At 42.4% G+C, this 17,730-nt stretch overlaps 2 protein-coding genes across 4 annotated transcripts in view; one reads left to right on the forward strand and one right to left on the reverse strand.

The window, feature by feature from the left end:
- The first annotated feature begins 897 nt into the window (after positions 1–897).
- Positions 898–5,073, forward strand: dync2i2 (dynein 2 intermediate chain 2). Its single transcript, XM_084686697.1, has 9 exons — positions 898–1,375; positions 1,691–1,942; positions 2,195–2,304; positions 2,496–2,653; positions 2,818–2,927; positions 3,118–3,258; positions 3,382–3,614; positions 3,943–4,100; positions 4,606–5,073. Exons 1-9 carry the CDS (start codon positions 1,298–1,300, stop codon positions 4,842–4,844), a joined length of 1,479 nt encoding a protein of 492 aa, XP_084542823.1. The 5' UTR covers positions 898–1,297; the 3' UTR covers positions 4,845–5,073.
- The window catches only part of sptan1 (spectrin alpha, non-erythrocytic 1), a 31,281-nt gene continuing 18,622 nt past the window's right edge, over positions 5,072–17,730 (reverse strand). Inside the window, exons 25-55 of one of the 3 annotated variants that reach the window (XM_084686692.1) lie at positions 17,675–17,710; positions 17,058–17,105; positions 16,366–16,457; positions 15,991–16,135; positions 15,616–15,797; positions 15,434–15,533; positions 15,066–15,263; positions 14,766–14,912; positions 14,555–14,658; positions 14,303–14,465; positions 13,810–13,824; positions 12,367–12,498; positions 12,079–12,216; positions 11,857–11,961; positions 11,432–11,640; positions 11,216–11,336; positions 10,868–10,989; positions 10,558–10,690; positions 10,320–10,418; positions 10,033–10,192; positions 9,717–9,793; positions 9,257–9,466; positions 8,872–9,168; positions 8,575–8,687; positions 8,262–8,279; positions 6,982–7,036; positions 6,647–6,843; positions 6,174–6,227; positions 5,920–6,066; positions 5,663–5,810; positions 5,072–5,500 (exon numbers count right to left, since the gene is read on the reverse strand). In XM_084686692.1, coding sequence (XP_084542818.1) covers positions 5,375–5,500; positions 5,663–5,810; positions 5,920–6,066; positions 6,174–6,227; positions 6,647–6,843; positions 6,982–7,036; positions 8,262–8,279; positions 8,575–8,687; positions 8,872–9,168; positions 9,257–9,466; positions 9,717–9,793; positions 10,033–10,192; positions 10,320–10,418; positions 10,558–10,690; positions 10,868–10,989; positions 11,216–11,336; positions 11,432–11,640; positions 11,857–11,961; positions 12,079–12,216; positions 12,367–12,498; positions 13,810–13,824; positions 14,303–14,465; positions 14,555–14,658; positions 14,766–14,912; positions 15,066–15,263; positions 15,434–15,533; positions 15,616–15,797; positions 15,991–16,135; positions 16,366–16,457; positions 17,058–17,105; positions 17,675–17,710 — 3,891 coding nt within the window. In that variant the 3' untranslated portion in view covers positions 5,072–5,374. The remainder of the gene's footprint in view (positions 5,501–5,662; positions 5,811–5,919; positions 6,067–6,173; positions 6,228–6,646; positions 6,844–6,981; positions 7,037–8,261; positions 8,280–8,574; positions 8,688–8,871; positions 9,169–9,256; positions 9,467–9,716; positions 9,794–10,032; positions 10,193–10,319; positions 10,419–10,557; positions 10,691–10,867; positions 10,990–11,215; positions 11,337–11,431; positions 11,641–11,856; positions 11,962–12,078; positions 12,217–12,366; positions 12,499–13,809; positions 13,825–14,302; positions 14,466–14,554; positions 14,659–14,765; positions 14,913–15,065; positions 15,264–15,433; positions 15,534–15,615; positions 15,798–15,990; positions 16,136–16,365; positions 16,458–17,057; positions 17,106–17,674; positions 17,711–17,730) is intronic. The other 2 variants (XM_084686693.1, XM_084686691.1) reach the window with 2 other exon arrangements.

The following is a 17,730-nucleotide window of genomic DNA, read 5'->3' on the forward strand; positions in this document are numbered from 1 at the left end:
AAATCCCCGAAATATTCAACTGCACTGCAGCCAAGCAGCAATGCCTCAGTGCAAGACCGATGAAAAAATCCATATTTATAAATGGTCGAATGTTAGAGCTATAATCATTATACTAGACAACCCAATAATTGTACAAATCACTAACGTAGTCGTTGTGAGTTAACAAGCATGGGTACGGTTATGGCGCAGCGCACTAAAGTAAGACAATGAACAAATCACTCTGAGGCCAAGTGAAAAAAATCATTGGATTGAAATTCATGAACTCAAGTAGACACGTGTAGGCCTAGGTTAACCTAAATGCTCCCTTGACAATGGCATATAGACATAATTAACACGTAAACATTGCCAGTCTTTTTAGCGCTGTTTGCATAGTTTTGGTAAATCATATTTTCTTGGTAAAAAAAAAAACTTGCTGTTTAATTTAAACTGGTTGTGAAGTGATGTCTCAAACAGATTTTGTATTCTTAATTTAGGCCTACAGTAATGAAGACAATAGCCTACATATGTAGGCTACTGTATAAGTAAAGATAAGATTATAAAATATTGTGAATGGAGCATGACTTGAAGATTTGTACAAACGAGGTAATGTAGTCCGCTGTGCATCATTAGTTAAAACAGCAATGGTATGAATTTAATCCCATAATGTTTTGTGCTGCTTTGTGCAGGTTTCTCAGCTAAATAAGGGGCTATTGGCTGTCTACAGCGTGGCACCATAGTCATATCTGACGCAAGAGAAGAGACAAGAGACAGAAGAGAATATTTCACATTAGCCTAGATAGCGGTTTTATTTGTTTATATTTAAGGCAACCGGTTACACCCCCCCCCCCCCCCCACCAATAGATGGCGACGGTGCACTTCATTGACGTTGATTGCATTTTGCCACATTACCCAGAAGAAACCAGAGCAGCTACAAAACTCTGTTGCCATGGTAGCATTGCCTAGTGGTAAACAGGCAGGTGAAATCGAGAAATCCCCAACATAGCCTTGATGTATAGTTTTTTATATATGTATGCTGAACAAAATGTGGATTTCTGTGAGGCAGAACTGACAACAGATTAACGTTACCTTCAATCACTAGCTAAAAGATGGATCTTTAAGTTAGCACGAAAGGGTAACTAGTTTTACCATGTTAGATGCTAGTACAGCCGCTAAAGTATCTAAGTAGCTAGCTGAAGTATCTAGCTAGCTCTAGTTAGGAGAGCTAACGCGTTCATTACTGATTAGTTCGCCGACAGAAAGTGGGGAAACAGTGAATGTGAGTCAAGTGTGTACAGTACTTGGCTAGCTGTCGAAAACCATGTTTAAAGATGAAACAATGGATGCCGTGGGTGTCGATTCACTGTGGAGGAAATCACATCAGTCTGCTCAGGACTCGGTATGTTCACATGATGACAACAATGCAAATGGAAAGCATGAGTGTCACCATCATTTTGTGACGTGCTAGATTAAAAGGCGGGTTGACCATAATACATAATCATTTTTGTTAGTTCCAAACTTCTATCATTTGACAATGATGGAGCCCACTGTGTACGTGGGAAACTTCCCCTTCTAAAAGTAGCGGTCTGAATTCATACTCTCAGAAGGCATAGCCTTGAATCTGGGAAAAGTCACATTGGTCAAATTGTAGGCATGCATGTAACATAGATATTATATAAATGTAATAAATCACCCACTCTCATTTGGGTTTCAGAGAGGATGTCAATCTCAACCACTACACACTGCGGATGCCCAAATACAGTCTCTGTCTGTGTCAGAAATGGACACCCAGACTGACCCACTGGACTACCTCACGGAACTCCACGATGGTGACACACCAGAGTCCCCTGGGTTGATGGAGTTCCTCCATTGTGTTGAGGACATGGTTGTCAAAGAGTTAGAGAAAAATGCCAGGAGTCATGCATTTGATAGATTTGATGTGAATTGGGAAGATCAGAATCAAACGGTAGGAAAAAAAGTCCTTCACAGGCAAAAATATCACAAATGGCTTTGTAAGTTAATTCTCAGTCCCCCAGTAACCATGTTGGAAGACCAGCTTTATTTCTTTCAACCTGGTTCTGGGTTTGGTTGCTAGATAATTGAGAGGGCTTGCAAAGAGTCTTAAAATGGTTAACAAATGGTTGTCAATGCACAAGACTAAATATATATATTTTTGTACTTGTTTTTACATGATGCTCTACATGCTTGTAATGTATAGGTTTCATGCCTACATCGCCTTCAATATCCTGAAGCCCAGGAGAGGGGTCTGCATGTTACCAGTATATCCTGGAATTGCACAGGTTCCGTCATTGCATGTGCCTTCGGTCGGTAAGTTTGCTCTCTATTCAGGCTGTACTGTGCTTTCTGCTAAAAGTGTTATCATGGCGCAGAATTAAACTTTCCACTGTGTGGAATGTTTGATGTACTCAATATACACCATGCATCTCCAGAGTCAAAAAATATATATTGATGATGACAAAGTCTAGTGTAGAGATGACAACAATGTGCTTTTCCCACAGCATTGATGAGGGAGACTGGATCACAGAAAGGTCTTTTATATGTACCTGGAACCTGGATCGTAAAGGCCTCAACCCCAGGCGGCCTGACACAGTGATAGATGTGGCAAGGCCTGTCATGGCACTTTCATTTCACCCCTCCCGTCCCTCTCTCATCACTGGTATGTCGGTCAATTGAGTTCTGCTAAAAACCGTTTGAACAATTTGTCTGCATACCTCTCCCCCTCAGAATGGAAGACCTTTACTTAAAAAATGTACTTTCTAACTCGAGAATGTATAAATCAGTCATCTTATTCCTTTGTTAACATTCTGTCATTTGTTGCAGGGGGTCTTTACAGTGGAGAGGTTGTTATCTGGGACACAAGTCGGACACAGGACCTTGTATTGGCACAAACAGGAATGTCCGCCAACATTCATAGAGAGCCTGTCTATCAGGTACGTCCATTTTAGACAAAAGCTCTTCACAGACTAAATGGTGTATATTAAATTATTCACCAATTTTAGTCTAAACTAACTTTTTGAGTCATTTAAAGAAATTATTGAAGACCACCGTATTAAATATTAATGTCTTGGTCTTCCGAAGAAGTAAAAAAATGAAAAGCAGTGCATCTGTTTTTTTCTGCAGGTTGGTTGGATCCCGGGCCAGAAAAAAGGAGAACTTGTAGTTCTGAGTGCTGGCTCAGGGGGAAGGGTCCTGCTCTGGAGTGTGGATGCAGCAAAGGGGGAGCTGGTGCTCAGTGCAGGCTATGCCTTGGTCAAACAACAGGTGCCTCAAAGCCAAAGTCATCTCAGAAAGTGGATGTAGAAAATGCAAAAATAACATGTTCTGAAAGAAGTATGTTCTTTGGTCCGTTGGTAAACATCATTTGTCCTTCCATGTGACCCATAGGCCAAAGGAAGCAGCAATGTAGGTGTCACCTCTGTGGCCCTGTCTCCCTGGGACCCAGACATTTTCCTGGTTGGCTCAGAGGGCGGCTTGGTTCTTAAGTGTTCCTTCTCTGCCCAAACCCCTGCTGCCACAACTTCAGACTGCGAGAACATAGTACTGCGAGCACCAGTACAGTTTGCTTTTAGCCAACAAGGAGGTCCCATCCATTCCTTACACTGCTCACCTTTCCATAGGTAAGGTGTAAATTGTCCTTGAGGTAATCTTTCCTAACTTGACTGTTCAGATGAAAATTGGTTGGTTTTTGGAAAGGAAATGTTTGGACTATAATGGAATTTGGGATTATGTATACAAGTCTGATCACCTAAGTCAGATGTGCATTGAATATTAGGGTTTTTTGTTTGTTTGGTGCCCATATAAATTGTTACACCTGTTGCATGTTGCTACAATATATTTGTGTGTGTGTATATATATATATATATATGTTTAAAAGTAATCTGAGTTTGTGAAGCTTTAATGATTGTGAATCTATAGTATTAACTGATGTTCCCCCACCCTCTAAAGGAACCTGTTTTTGACGGGGGGCACAGATGGCATGGCCCATCTCCACTCTTTGCTCCAGGCGGAACCCCTTGCCTCGCTGCAGGTGTCAGAATCCTACGTGTTTGGGGTGCGCTGGTCCCCAACGAGGCCACTCATCTTTGCTGCAGCCACAGGACAAGGTACTCCAATACAAAGATATAATAATGTATTGATGTATTCTGTTTAGATAACACTTTATACCAATTACTTAATATACCTCTGCTGCAACAGTTTCTAAATTCTCACTTCTCCACAGTATTAAGCTCCAAGGCAATTTGCACATGTATGGCAGGGATTACACAAGGACCAGGGACAAATGTTTGTTTTCAGATGATTTTTTTTTGCTTTTGGTCAGAATCTCCACTTTTAAGTTATTGTAGTTGTTTTGTGTTGATGCAATTTACTGAGATATTAGTGCACGGCAGTATTTGTTTGTCCTCAGTGCCTGGTAGCTGAGATATGGTACTTTGTAACGAGGCAAGGAAATAGTTTCTTGAGTCTGACCACAGATCTTCTGCTGTGTTTTCTATATGTGCCATTTGTATGTCACTTTGGATGAGAGCATCTGCTAAATGATTAAATGTCAACTGTGATATGACTGGTAAATAACCCGTACATGAAATATGATATACTTGTTCCTTCTAGGTCTGGTGCAGATATTTGATTTGGGTAGAAGATCTTGGAAACCAGCAGCCACGATTGACCAGACCACAGCAGGCCAACCAGTCTACTGCCTGGAATTTAATACTCGGCAGACACACCTTCTGGCAGTTGGCAATGCAGATGGCAGTGTCAACATATGGCACCTGAGCACTAAACTAACAGAGCAGGGGCCAAGAGAGACTGCCAAGCTAGAGCAACTGGCAAATGAAGTGGCTGAATGAGGCACAAACTGCACCTTTAAAACCAGAAGAGTAAATCACATCAGAGTTGGTGATAATTTGTGGTTCAGTATGTTTGTGTTGTATGTTGAAAACAGTTATTTCCCCATTGATCTGTTAAATAACACTTGTTACTTTTGTGTCATTTATTAACACCATTATTTATTTAATTAAGAAGTAAGGAATGTAATATAGTTGACTTTTGTAATAAAACCACACTGAATAAACCATTTCCAGTTATAACCAGTCGCGTTTATTAAAGCACTGCAGTTTATACGGTGATGTTACAGCATTACTGTGTCTATAATGTTTCTTAAATCCAGCAAAGCACAAGCTAAAATAACCACATTAAAATGCAGACTTAACCACTAAGCTATCATTGAAGCACAAAGAGTGAAATACTTGGATAAGTAGGTAGGTACTGAACTATACTATATTCTAGTGTCAGATTCATGCAGTTTCAGCCGTGTATTTGTAATTGAGTGTGGGGGACAAACGCATCCCGATTAGTCACTGGCAGGCAAGAGGAAGGATCAATTGACAAAAAGTGAGCGGGTAAATTCGACGAAGTCGAAGGCCGATGGCATCTCACGCCCCTTGCTGTCTAGGAAGGGTTTCATGTGAGAGATGCAATAGTCCGCCTGTTCCTTGGTCAAGTTCTTAAAGTAGAAGGAAAATAATAAATCATTTATGAATGCGTCTTATTCCACTGACTTTCATTTTACTCATGGATTATACTTGTGATAATGGAAGGATGCAAAAGGTTGAAGTGATAAGGAATTGTGTGGGCATAGGAGGAGATAATAGAACAAGTAAGTTACCTGGTACAGCTCTTCCTTTGTGACAAAAGGTTTGTTTTCCGCACTGAGGGCTCGGAAGGCGCTCTCGATCTCCTCGCTGGATTTGACGTTCTCAGTTTCACGGCTAATCATGAAGGCCATATACTCCTGCAATGACACGTTGCCATCCCTGTACAGAAAAGGAAATAGTTTAGAGCCTAACCAAACATCATTTTCTGGTGCTCTTTCTAATAATTTAATATAATAACACAAAGGAACGTTTATGAGTTCATGTTGACCTGTTGGGATCCACTGTATCTAGTATGGACTCAAATTCTGGATCTGGCTCTCCCTCCTCCACCATGGGTAAGTCATATCCCAGGGAGCGAAGACACGATTTGAACTCCTGGTGGTTCAAACGGCCAGACTTCTCCTTGTCAAAGTGCCTGGGAGAAAAGGAGAAAAAATTAGCAGAGTAAGCTCATTCGATTTCACTGACCCAGCTGCTATGTTCAAAATGACGAATCCCTGACAATAAATAATGGCTACTTACTTGAACATCATGCTGAACTCTTTCAAGGCCTCCTCTGTCACTCCAGTGGTGTTTCTACAAAGCCAATAAACAAAATACAATTAGGGAAAGAAATTGTGAAAACATTTCAGTGAATAGTCTTTTTTCTTCTTTAAAAGTACTTTCACTGCATCTACCATGACAATCTACAGTTTCATAATGTCTATAGCAGTGGTTCTCAACCCTGGTCCTCAAGTACCCCCTGTCCTGCATGTTTTAGATGTTTCCCTGCTCCAACACACCTGATTCAAATGAATGGGTCGTTATCTAGTTATGCAGAAGCCTGTTAACGCCATTCATTTGAATCAGGTGTGTTGGAGCAGGGAAATGTCTAAAACATGCAGGGCAGGGGGTCCGAGGACCAGGGTTGAGAACCACTGGTCTATAGTACTGTAGCCGACAGTTCTTCCCTGAATGTTTGCTACACTAGATGCTTGCATGGGTGTCTCTCTGACCTGGCCTGGATCTGCTGCTCCAGGTTGTGCTGCATCCTCATGCCCAGCTGGTCCAGCTGGTCCCACTGCTGGGCCAGGCCCACCGTGCTGTGCTCAGTGTACTTGTTGTCCAGGATCAGAGCCTCTTCCATGGCTGCCCCCAGGTCTTCTATTTTCTTCAGCTGGCTACGCATGGCCCTAATTTCCTGGTGCTTACGCTACACAGACACATATAAACATGGAGCATTAAGCCTGGTCGACAATGGAATCTACATTTTTGCCAAGTGGAGTACATAGAAATCCATATACATATATATATATATATATAATGAATGTTTATTAAATCACAATCTTACCTTGGTTGCCTCAAGTTGTGACTCCAAAGTTCCAGACTCTTCTACCATACATGACCTGCAAATAAATGTGCATAAACACTAGTTAAAGGCAAAGAGGCTTTTGATTTAGACTCCATACAACAAGCTGCGGCCATCAATAAACTCAACCACACACACTTTCTTTTCACATCTGGGTGTGAGAATCCAACCATGGTCTGTGTCATTGTCATGGTCAATAGGCTCCTTGCATTAAAACTAGATTTGACCAGAACTTAACACACAAACCACAGGATTCCTAAATTTCATTCAGTTAGTTTGTGCAACTACTCTAATGGTGTTTTACAAATTAAGTTGTGCTTTTCCCACTGCACACCAGTGTCCCCTGACTTCCTTTGGGCCGGTAGCACTAGTGGGATTTATGTTTGATCCAGGGTGAAGGTTACAGGGAAAAGAAAAGGATTCAAATGTTTCTGTCCAGGTCCACCCACGTCCAACTGCCTTTTTCTTCTTGCAGAAACCAAAGGCAGATACTTCTGCGGCCAAACACCACGGTTCAGTGGCAGTTGAAATGTGCCATCAGTTTACATCACAGAAGCTAACGTACACATGGTATACCATGCTATGTTAAGACTATGGCAAACAGGGCCCAATCTGTTCAAGAAGATGTCATCGGGTGCTACACTATGGTGACTGTTAGTAGAGAAAAACCATTGGAGAACACACAACTTCGAAAATGGTGTGTTTTAGATTGGTGCATGAAGTCACACATGAAAGGGGGGGGGAGTAAGGAAGAATAGGGAAAAGGGAAAGAACCTTCCAGAAAGATCATCACCGACTTCATACTGATAAACTTGGATTACTCGACGGTAGGCTATTCTAATTAGACAAGGAGGGGGGGGGGGGGGTGACAAAAGTCAAATCAAACATAATTGAAGGGGAAGACAGACACAGGGAATTGATCACATTACATTAGTTTACAGATATTGTAAATCAAAATAAATAGAAACTAAGGGCATAAAGGAAGGAAAGACATTCAAAAGTAATAGCATTGGCACAATATCTTTCTTTTTTACATTTGTTATGTTTTTACCAGTAATCTATAAGCTTTTGGTACCTTTTTGTTTTGTATAGCCCAAAATGTGCTATTCATAAATATGTCTTGCATTGACGTGCAAGTGTGGAGTGATGCCATTTCAATATTTTGAATCACGGACCTGATTGCAATATCTTAACAACACTGACTGTCAGATCCACACACGCACATACACTCGCAAACATGAATATAGAAAGGTGATATTTACCCATCCAGGAGATACGTCCTGATTAAAGTGTTTCCAAGCATCATCGAGGTAGCAGCAAAGAGAAGGGGGAGGGAAAAAGAGACAAATGTTACACCAAGCAGGGGACATTATGGCCCCTGCTTTCTCTTGCTTAACACACACCCAGACTCTAGCACACTAATCAAAAGCTGGGTGGATGGTAGTGACATACTATACTCCCTCATGTCCATAAAATAAATATATATATGAGGAAATTTGGTTTTGGACTCTGCTGTATTATGGCAGCAGAGTAGAGGTTGGTACCAATTTTTCCTCTGTCTTTAGAAGACGTTACCTGGTCTCCTGCAGCCACTGGTGGAATGCGTTGGCGTGTTGCGCAAACTCCTGACGCAGCTTGTCGTTCTCCTCCTGCCTCCTCTGCTCCTTCTGCAGCTCCAGCTCTCTTTCCTACAGACAGGAGAGCATGAGAGAGGGAGACAACTTGTGATTAAAGATTGTTATCATTTATTACTTCTTGGCCATCAGTACCAAAAAAAAAATGCACACACTTGACATGAAATATCTAATAGTAGTAGATATTTCCTGAAACTTTCACTGTCTAATTTCTTCCTGGGTTTTTTTCTCTCCTGACCTTGATAATCTTCTGAAGATTCCTCCAGGTCTCCTCCAGGGCCTCCATAGTGAACCAGGTGTATGGGTTGGACACCACCTGGTAGCTTTTGATCTGTCGGTCCAGCTCGGCCAACTGGTTGAAGTCGGCCTGTGCTGAGCTGAGCGAGGAGCGGAAGGCCTCGTGGGCTTCACGGAGGGCCTTGATCTCCTCCAGAGAATTGCAGCGCACTGGGTCTGTCAGGTCCTCCTCTGCATTCTCAAACCAGCTGTTGAAAGCTGAGGCTTTCTTGGCAAAGGTAAGGAACAGGTCTTCCACCTTGGGGAAAGAGAAAGGTGGTGTAGGTAAGAATGTTCTTTATTTGGATGGGCAAATTACTTTCTGTCCGATGACACTTCGTTCATACCTTCCGGAAGTGCTCCTGGGCCTCCAACAGCTTCTTCTTACGGGCTGTCGAGTTGGAGAGCAGATGGTTCCAACGCTTCATAAGGGCAGCATGGCGTGCTTCAATAGCCTTGGACTGCACGTGCTTGGCAGCCAGCAGCTGATCCTTGAGGGCTGTGATGTTGGTGATGCCCTCCTGTTGGAAGGCCTGCAATCCTGCATCAAATGTCTCCTGTTGATGTCCAGAAGAGAGTAATGATGAATAACAGATTAGGAAAGTAGGAATGTCATCCCTTGTGGACCCACAGAGGATAAACAACTGTTACCATATTTTTATGTAGATGAGATTCCAAATTGACTTTGAAAGTTTTTTGTTCTCAGGATTGCTTTATTTAACCAAAAGTAATCAGTAAACCAGAGTTACTGCTTGTGACAAATGGCACATTCAGTCAACAGTTTCCCAAATTAATGCAATCGTGTACCTGTTTGGTAAGGAGGGTCTGTACAGAGGACAGGTCCCTGCCATAGTCATCAGTCTTCAGGCTGTTCTCCTTCTCCCCTAGAGACAAACATCAAGTAGTCAGTGACAACGTTTCTAGCACTAGAACCTGTGTTCAGTTTGAACTTTTAATAAATCAAGATATCAACCGGTTAGGGTTACCAATGAAGCTATCTGTGACCGGCAGTCTATGGACGGAATGTTTAAAGACTGTAATATGTATGTACATGTAAATACATTGTCTATAATAATAACAACAATTGGGGTGTTTTCATTAAAATGTTGATGAAAGCCCTCACCGATCCAGGACTCCACCACATCAGCTTTCCAGTTGAACTGCAGGAAAGCCGAGTTCTCATCCAGCTTGGCCTTCCTTTGGGCCGCAGCTCCCTCCAGCTCAGTCACTTTGCCTCTCAGAGCCTTCATCTTGGCACTAATGTTGTCCACATGGTGGTTATTCTATCGGAAAGACACACATGCAAGTAAGTAACATTTTTGGCCATAGATTTCTGGGATTAGTCTAAAATAAATTCACATTTGCTGTTAAAATGTCTCAACGCTAGATGTGCCTTTGTCCCTACTGTACCTTGTTGATGAGCTCATCCCCATTAGAGCACACATCGTTCACCCTATCCTTGTGCACGGTGAAGTCGGTCTCAAATGCCTCATGCTTCTTCAACAGGCCCTGGGGAGAATGACAGAACAACGGATTCTATTCAAAGGTATCTATATAAACTGGCCGGTGAATGTAGGAAGCAAAACCAGAATAATTTAGAAAAAACAATACAACACATTTTGTGGTCTATGACTTATGAACTACACACCTGCACAGCAGCCAGCGTATCACCATAGTCTTCACTTCCGACCAAGTTCAATTTCTCGTTAATCCAGGCTTCCTCTTCTTCTACATTCGCCACAAACTGCTGGTATTCCAGCGACTCTTCCAACCTCTGTCCTCTGTAATAGACACCAACATTAACATTCATCAGCCTATCCTACGCCACAAATTCAAACATGCACATTACACAAATTGTTATCAAGGTGCATGATAGATGGTTTATGTTTCATTGTTAAACCATCATAGTTATAGCTATTCCTGTGTGTGTACACAGTAATCATAGTGTCATGTCTTACCTAGCTGCAGCAAAGTCCTTTAACTCCTTCCAATGGTCCACAAACTGAGCTAGCCTCTGCTGGATTTCCTCCTGGCCAATGGTGTTGTCATCAGACAGCTTCTTCCCTGTATCCAGCACAGACTACCGATGGAGAGAAAAAAAGACAAATTAGACTGCAAAGCCTATACACAAAAACATCTTAGTGTTTAGTATCTATTGCTTTCCAATGTTAATTAACATACAAATGTTAATTCCATGTAAATGCATATCCCTGACTCAGAACTCAGTAGACATTTCAGGATATTGAATGCTTTAATATACATGTGTGAGTTTTCATAATTGTAGTTTTCTCCACAATCTTTCTTACCTGAATGGCCGGCTCATGGGCCCCCAACTCAGCCTCCAGCCTCTTGTGCTTCTTCCTCAGATTCTGCACTCCAGTCAAATCACGTCCATAGTCCTCCGAACTTACTAGCAATTTCTTCTCTCTGAGGTCAGATGGACACCAAGAGTTTGTTAGATATTGTTAAGGGCACATTGGCACCCTTCCCTGGGTTAAGTTTTCCAGGGGAAGGTTTCTTACTTGATCCAAGACTCTTCGTCATCCAGGTCCCTGAAGAACTGGTGCAGGCGGTGCGACTCGTTCAGCTTGGCGCGGCGTCCAGCTGCCATGCTCTTGATCTTGGTGAAGCGGACATTGACAGCGTCACGCTTGTCCTTTACTTGTGTGGTGTCAAAGGCGTTGCTGCCCATCAGGCTATCTGCCTGGCCGTTCAGGTCCTTTAAGCGATCCTGAGGGAGGAGAAGTAAGGTGGTGAGCATCTGAGGCTAATTGTAAATGCAGGTGATGGAAGATTGAACATTCTTAAAATATGCTGAAACCACAAAGACCAATCTGTCTGACCCAAATGCCAAGGCCTATGAATTGTTTTAAAATTTACAATGTGCATGTTTCCCTGTTTTGTTTTCATGCACTAAAACGAATCTGGTACAGTGAGGATTCATTACTTCATGGGCAGATATGTCTGCTTCCAGAAGCTGATGTTTTTTCAGCAGGTTGTTGACCGAGGCCAGATCCTTGCCATAATCCTCAGATGCAAGAAGGGCCTCCACCTACAGAACAAAAGCATTTAGAAGATGGAAGGTTCAGATTCAGAAGACATATGTTTACATCTTTCTACATCTGTTGTTTGATTTATGTAAACGTTAAAGGAATTATTCATTTTTTACCTCAGAGAGCCAGAAGTCGAAGTCCTTGATACCAGTATTGAAGTTCTGCTGCTTGTTAGCCTCCTTCAGCTTCTGACTCTTCTCTGCTGACTTGTTCACCAGGAACTGCCACTGCTCGTCCAGTGCATTAAGGCGTACCTGGGGGTACACACACTTGTTAGGGTGTCTGTTTTCAGTTCCAGGAATAATAGTAACTCATTGTCCATTTTAAATGCTGTTTGTGATAAGCAGGATAAATATACAAATTGACCCATTTACGTGCAAGGAAAGGACTAATGGATAGATCACCTTGACAGCATCCTCACTTCCAGCGCAGGCGCCTCTCTGGATGAGGGCGTTGCCTGTGTCAATGACCCCCCGGATACGGTCTGCATTGGCATGCAGTTCTGCCTCAAAGGCCTGGTGTTTCTGATGCTTGCTCTGTTAGCAAGGAGCAAGATTGGAAGGTAAAGAGAGAGCACATGAGAAAGAGAATGTGAGAACTACGGAGGAAAAGTGAGTGAGTGAGCTGTTGGGGTGGTTCAGTCTCCTAGGACTTATAAGTGTGTTGTTGTATTAAGTGTACATGTTTTATTTCCATTCAGTTACTTCAATGGAAGTCTTATTTGGTTTAATGAAGTAATGTTGATTGTGAACATACTAAACTTCCCAATTGCCAGAAATACAAAAATACTTTTTCAGCTCAATTAAATTGTATGCCAATAATCTAGTATGGTATGCCATGTTTTCTACTTGAAAGTATACAACTATTAACTTATCTACAAGACTAAAACAGATGTGTGCAGTCTCCAATTGTTTGTATGTATGAACAAAAGGAAGAAAAAGAGGTAAAGTTGAAACACCACCATAACTTGACAGGACAATATGTTGGCGTCTACAAACATAAGACACCAGTGGCAGACAAAAAGTGGAGGGACAAAGGACCATGTCTGTGACAAAAGAATGCGCTTGTAACAATCAAAAGGAAAAGAGGGTCTTTTTCAAGTCGTTCCACAACGTGCACACACCATGAGAGATATGAGACACCTATGTACTACGCATGTACCACGCACACCTATGGTGTCCAAGATATTTCTTCAATAGCTTGTAAAAACACTACTGGAGGCAGACAGACGTGTTGGAAAAGCATCTTACTTCACAAAAATGCGCTCTAGCTTTTTTACTAAAGGCATTAGCAATAAAGCAAAGCATTTTGCGGTGCCCTCACTCTCATTCTCTCTCAGGTGCAGCATAAATATGGACAGTGTAACCCCTAAGATTAATTACTAATTGAATCATGTTTGATGATAAAATGTATTAGCAACAATAACAAGGACCAAAATGTTAATATTTAAATAAATACAACTCGAGATCGATTCTCAAAATGACTAAAAGCACAAAAAAGATGTGCACTCTTTATGTGGAGCGAGTCTGAAGATGACCCTGACAATGGAGAAAATAAATCAATAGAAGGATGGAAGCCACACCCAGGTCCAAAGAAGGGACATTTGCTGAACAACACAACAGAACTTAAACTACACACAAAATGTGCTTTTTACGCAAGATGGAGACAAATAAACCGAAATAAAATGTAAAAAAGAACATGAAAAGCCGGCATGAATGAATACACACTAGGATGAACTGGTTGTTTTTTTGGACTAGAGCATGTCTACACACAAGGCAAAGACGAGGACATGTGAACAAGAGTGACCTACTGCAATGTTAGTTCAACTGACACACTACATAACTTACCAGCAGTTTGGACAGCTATAAACAGAGACAATAAAAGAACAGAGAGAGATTCAGTCTCAGACATGGGGGTGGGAACTTGGTCCGGTTAAAGGATGGGGTAACATCATTCATTATTAACAAGGGAAAAACAAGACATTGACCTTCCAGTATTAAATGCTAACAAATAGATGCAACATTGTGCTGCCTACTCCCAAACACAAGGGGGAGCATTTTGCACATTAAGGTCAAGTAACAGATTGTAAAAAATGTCAAATGTTGGAAGTGAAAGACCGGGAGGAAAGCCTCAGAAGAAGAGCAGAAGTTGTCCCTCATCATTGCCAAAGGTCAGATGCATGTGTCATTGGTTAAACATGTGGTTGAAGATATGGCCCTCAGAGACATGCAGGATAAGTAGTTCATTTCTCAGTCTCATGACAAAATCTGAAGATCTGTATATATGCCACTATGAGGTCTATAGATTGGACCTCCACATCAGTTTTAGCTTGTTGCCTACCTGGATGTTGGTGGGATCTTTATAAGATTCGTCCGTGGCGGTCTGCAGCTTCTCACTGATCCAGGCCTCGATCTCATCCACATCCCTGCTGAACTGCTGCAGGGTCTGTGACTCACCCAGCTTGGAACGCTTCTCAATCATCTGAGCCTTCAGACGGCGCCACCTATGGGTCAAATCAGTGTTAGGCCACACAAATCCAAGCAACGTCAAGAAATGAACACAAGCATGCACACGACAACAGCAGTGACTGACCTATCCAGAACCTCATTCCGGCGGTTGAAGATCTCAGGTTTGGCGTAGTGGTCAGCTCCAACCAGCTGGTCGGCGAAGGACTGCAGCGCTGCTATTTTCTCCTCCTATCGAGCGGAAAAGCAGGCACAATATGAAAACAGTACCATTGTTACAATCAAATGAGCTTGATATTAAAAGCATCTAAATGTGTTTAAGTATTTCACCAGCGAACCTGCACATTGATGGCCTTGTCAAAGTCCTCATGTTTCTTGATGAGGGCCTCCACACTGTCCAGGGAGTCTCCCTTGTCATCACTGGCCAGGAAAGCCTCGCGGGCAGCCATCCAGTTCTCTGCCTGCTCACAGTCCCTGTTGAACAGCTGAGATACGGGGGGAGGTCATGAATTGACTGGGCCTTTGCTGCACATCCGTTTCACACGTGTGTCATGAAAGATGGGTCTGACTGAATAAATGATTGTGAATGGTATTTACTGTGTTCTGAGCGAAAATGGTTTTATGCATTGATCAATCACCTGGAGCTCCAGGCACTGGTCCAGCATCATGCGCCGCTGCACCCAGGCCTTCTCCAGGTCGGCACGCTCACGGTCCAGAGCCTCCAGCTTCTGTTGGATCTCTGGGCTGGCGTAGTGTCCCCGCGCCAGCAGCTGCTGGCCAAACTGCTCAAAGGCTTGGAAGGTGCCAGCCCGGGCGTCAATCTCGGTACGATGTTCCTGGAAGAAGGGAGGGGGGAGAAAGAGTGATATGGAGGAACAATAGCCTTAGAGAGCAAGAAGTAGAAGACTGTCCAATAAATATTGAGTAGCACCCCCAAAAGGTTCATTGAGTTGGTGCACATCTATGAGTTATGTATTATGCATATATGTGCATAAATCATAAATACCTGGTGTCTCTCCAGCAAGGCCTCGGCTCCGGTAACATCCTTAGCCAGCTCTTCAGATGACACCAGGCCACGGATGCCATTGATCCAGGACATCAGGTCTCTGTTAACCGAAAATATCCATTAGGCTTTCTTTGGTCCTTCAGTCCTTCCTCCTGTCCTTTATCCATTCACTCTGTCCTTACCTAAAGTCAGAAAGGAACCGCTGCAGGTCATGGGAATTTCCCAGCTTGTCTTTGCGCTGGTCAGCGCGACCCACAAGGCTGCTCCAGGCGGTGTTCAGCTCGGTGCACTTCTCCTGGATGTCATCTACCGCTTCGGGGTGGGATTGGATCAAACGCTCCGCCGTTTCCCCCAGGGAGTTTACCTTGACAATGGGGGAGAGGCAGCGAGTAATCAGTCAAGTCAATCAAGATTAGACTAATAGTATTTGGAGATCTGGTTGGTGACCAGACGTGTATTACCAAGGTTTCTGTAAAAAACAGGTTTAAAGGGAACATTGGGTGTTTTGAGAGGGAATGTGTGTTTGGGAGTATGTGAGAGGTCATGTTCCATTTCACCTTATCTCCAAGGGCAGCCAGGTCCCTCTCAAAGCCCTCATGCTTGCGCTGCAGGGCCTGAACACTGGCCAGGTCATGGCCATAGTTGTCAGTGTTAAGGGCTTGGTTTTTCTCCTCGATCCACTCCTTAGTCTCATCCGCATCCCTTGAAAGAAACGAATGAACAATGAATGAACGTCTATCTGTTATGTACTGAAAGATGATCTCGGGTTGTTCCATTGTTCCAGTCTTGATTGGTGCTGGCTGTTATACTACTAATATCTATTTAATAGTACAATTGGAGTTATAAGTCAATAACTACTTGTTTCCAAGAGTTCATCAAGAGTATTCGGACAGCGTGCGTTTGTGTGTGTGTGTGTGTATCTGTGTTTGTACCTATGAAACCTCTGTACTTCATGAGCACTCCCGAGCATATTGCTTCTGTCCTCAGCCAGCTGCTGCAAAGACCTCCAGCGGTTGTTCAGTTCCTACAACAAGCCAGCAAATAAAGGTTTTCAGACTAAAAGAGATCTTCAGTAAAGCTTGCGGAGGGCCTTCAACATTTTGTAAATCTTCCTTTTTCAGTGCTCAAATAATAAATAAATATATATTGAAAGGGAATTTTGAAAATCAAAAGTGTGTGTAAGACAAGCTACTTCCATTAAATATTTGTATCTCATGAATGAATTAGAAGAATGAACGCATTATTATGTCAATTAAATTTAGATTTAGGGTTTATCTTGATTACACAATTTAGTCTGTATAATTCACAATTCTGGTTTGTTTAGTCTTTTGTGTACTTGATAGAGAAACAGACAACATTTGGATGACGATGAAGACAAGAACAACACAAACTGAGAGGAACAACTAGGTGTGTCAGGCAGGGAGCTGGATGCATGGTTATGACAATACACAGGATGGAGAACTAACAAACATTCATACTGCAGCACCGTCTGGCCGAGGCAACCAGAGCAGGCCGTTCACAGTAGCATCACCATGACATGAGGGGGTTTGTCTCCCAAACAACATACAGATGCAAGGAACTGGCGGGTCAGAAGGGAAGGGAAAGAGGGTCTTTTAACTCTTACCTTAATAGTATTAAAGTTAGCAGTCGTTTGAACAGCCAATCGTACATTCTACAATAAAAAGTGTAAAAAACAAAACAAAAAAACCCAAAAACAAATCCAGAAAAAAATGGAGGAGAAGGAAGGAAGGAAGGAGTTGGGGACAAAAACAAAAATCACAAGAGTCAAGACCACAACCAAACACAGCAGAGTGTAAAGGCTTCCCCCATGTCTTTACATTTCCCAAGAGACGGTTAGCAGCACCATCACTCTGATTAAAGACCACCAGGTTGCAAATAATGCCCATAATTGTGCATGTAGTGGATACTAGACCTTTAAACATACTAAAGAAAAGTGTCCACTCATAGCTTTCTGTATTTTGTAAAATGAAGTTATATAAAGAGTTATGTTAATTGTTGTAATGATTATGATTAAGTGCACCCCTCAAATGCAGCATCAGCATGCACAGGTACAAGGCCACATCAACATTGACAATATAGCACAAACATGTGTGTGCTATCTAATCTTCTGCATTTGAACCTTTAACACACCAACCAGATGAGGAAAACAAAAGCTGAATATGGACAGATTCAACAAAGAAAAGGTTTTCTCCACACAACATGTTAATGTTATGATTTTACCTTCCACGGAGAGGCATTCTTGGAATCGGCTTCGTCCTGTGAGAATGAAAAGGGTT

Source organism: Hypomesus nipponensis, chromosome 22 (assembly GCF_054491055.1).
Source record: "Hypomesus nipponensis isolate SF chromosome 22, ASM5449105v1, whole genome shotgun sequence".
Taxonomy (NCBI): domain Eukaryota; kingdom Metazoa; phylum Chordata; class Actinopteri; order Osmeriformes; family Osmeridae; genus Hypomesus; species Hypomesus nipponensis.

What these genes read in the sequence shown, in the direction of transcription:
- dync2i2 (XM_084686697.1), top strand. Translation starts at nt 1,298, where the DNA reads ATGTTTAAAGATGAAACAATGGATGCCGTGGGTGTCGATTCACTGTGG. An exon ending in ATGCCTTGGTCAAACAACAG is followed by an intron (nt 3,259 to 3,381) that starts GTGCCTCAAAGC and finishes TGTGACCCATAG; the next exon opens with GCCAAAGGAAGCAGCAATGT. An exon ending in CACTGCTCACCTTTCCATAG is followed by an intron (nt 3,615 to 3,942) that starts GTAAGGTGTAAA and finishes CACCCTCTAAAG; the next exon opens with GAACCTGTTTTTGACGGGGG.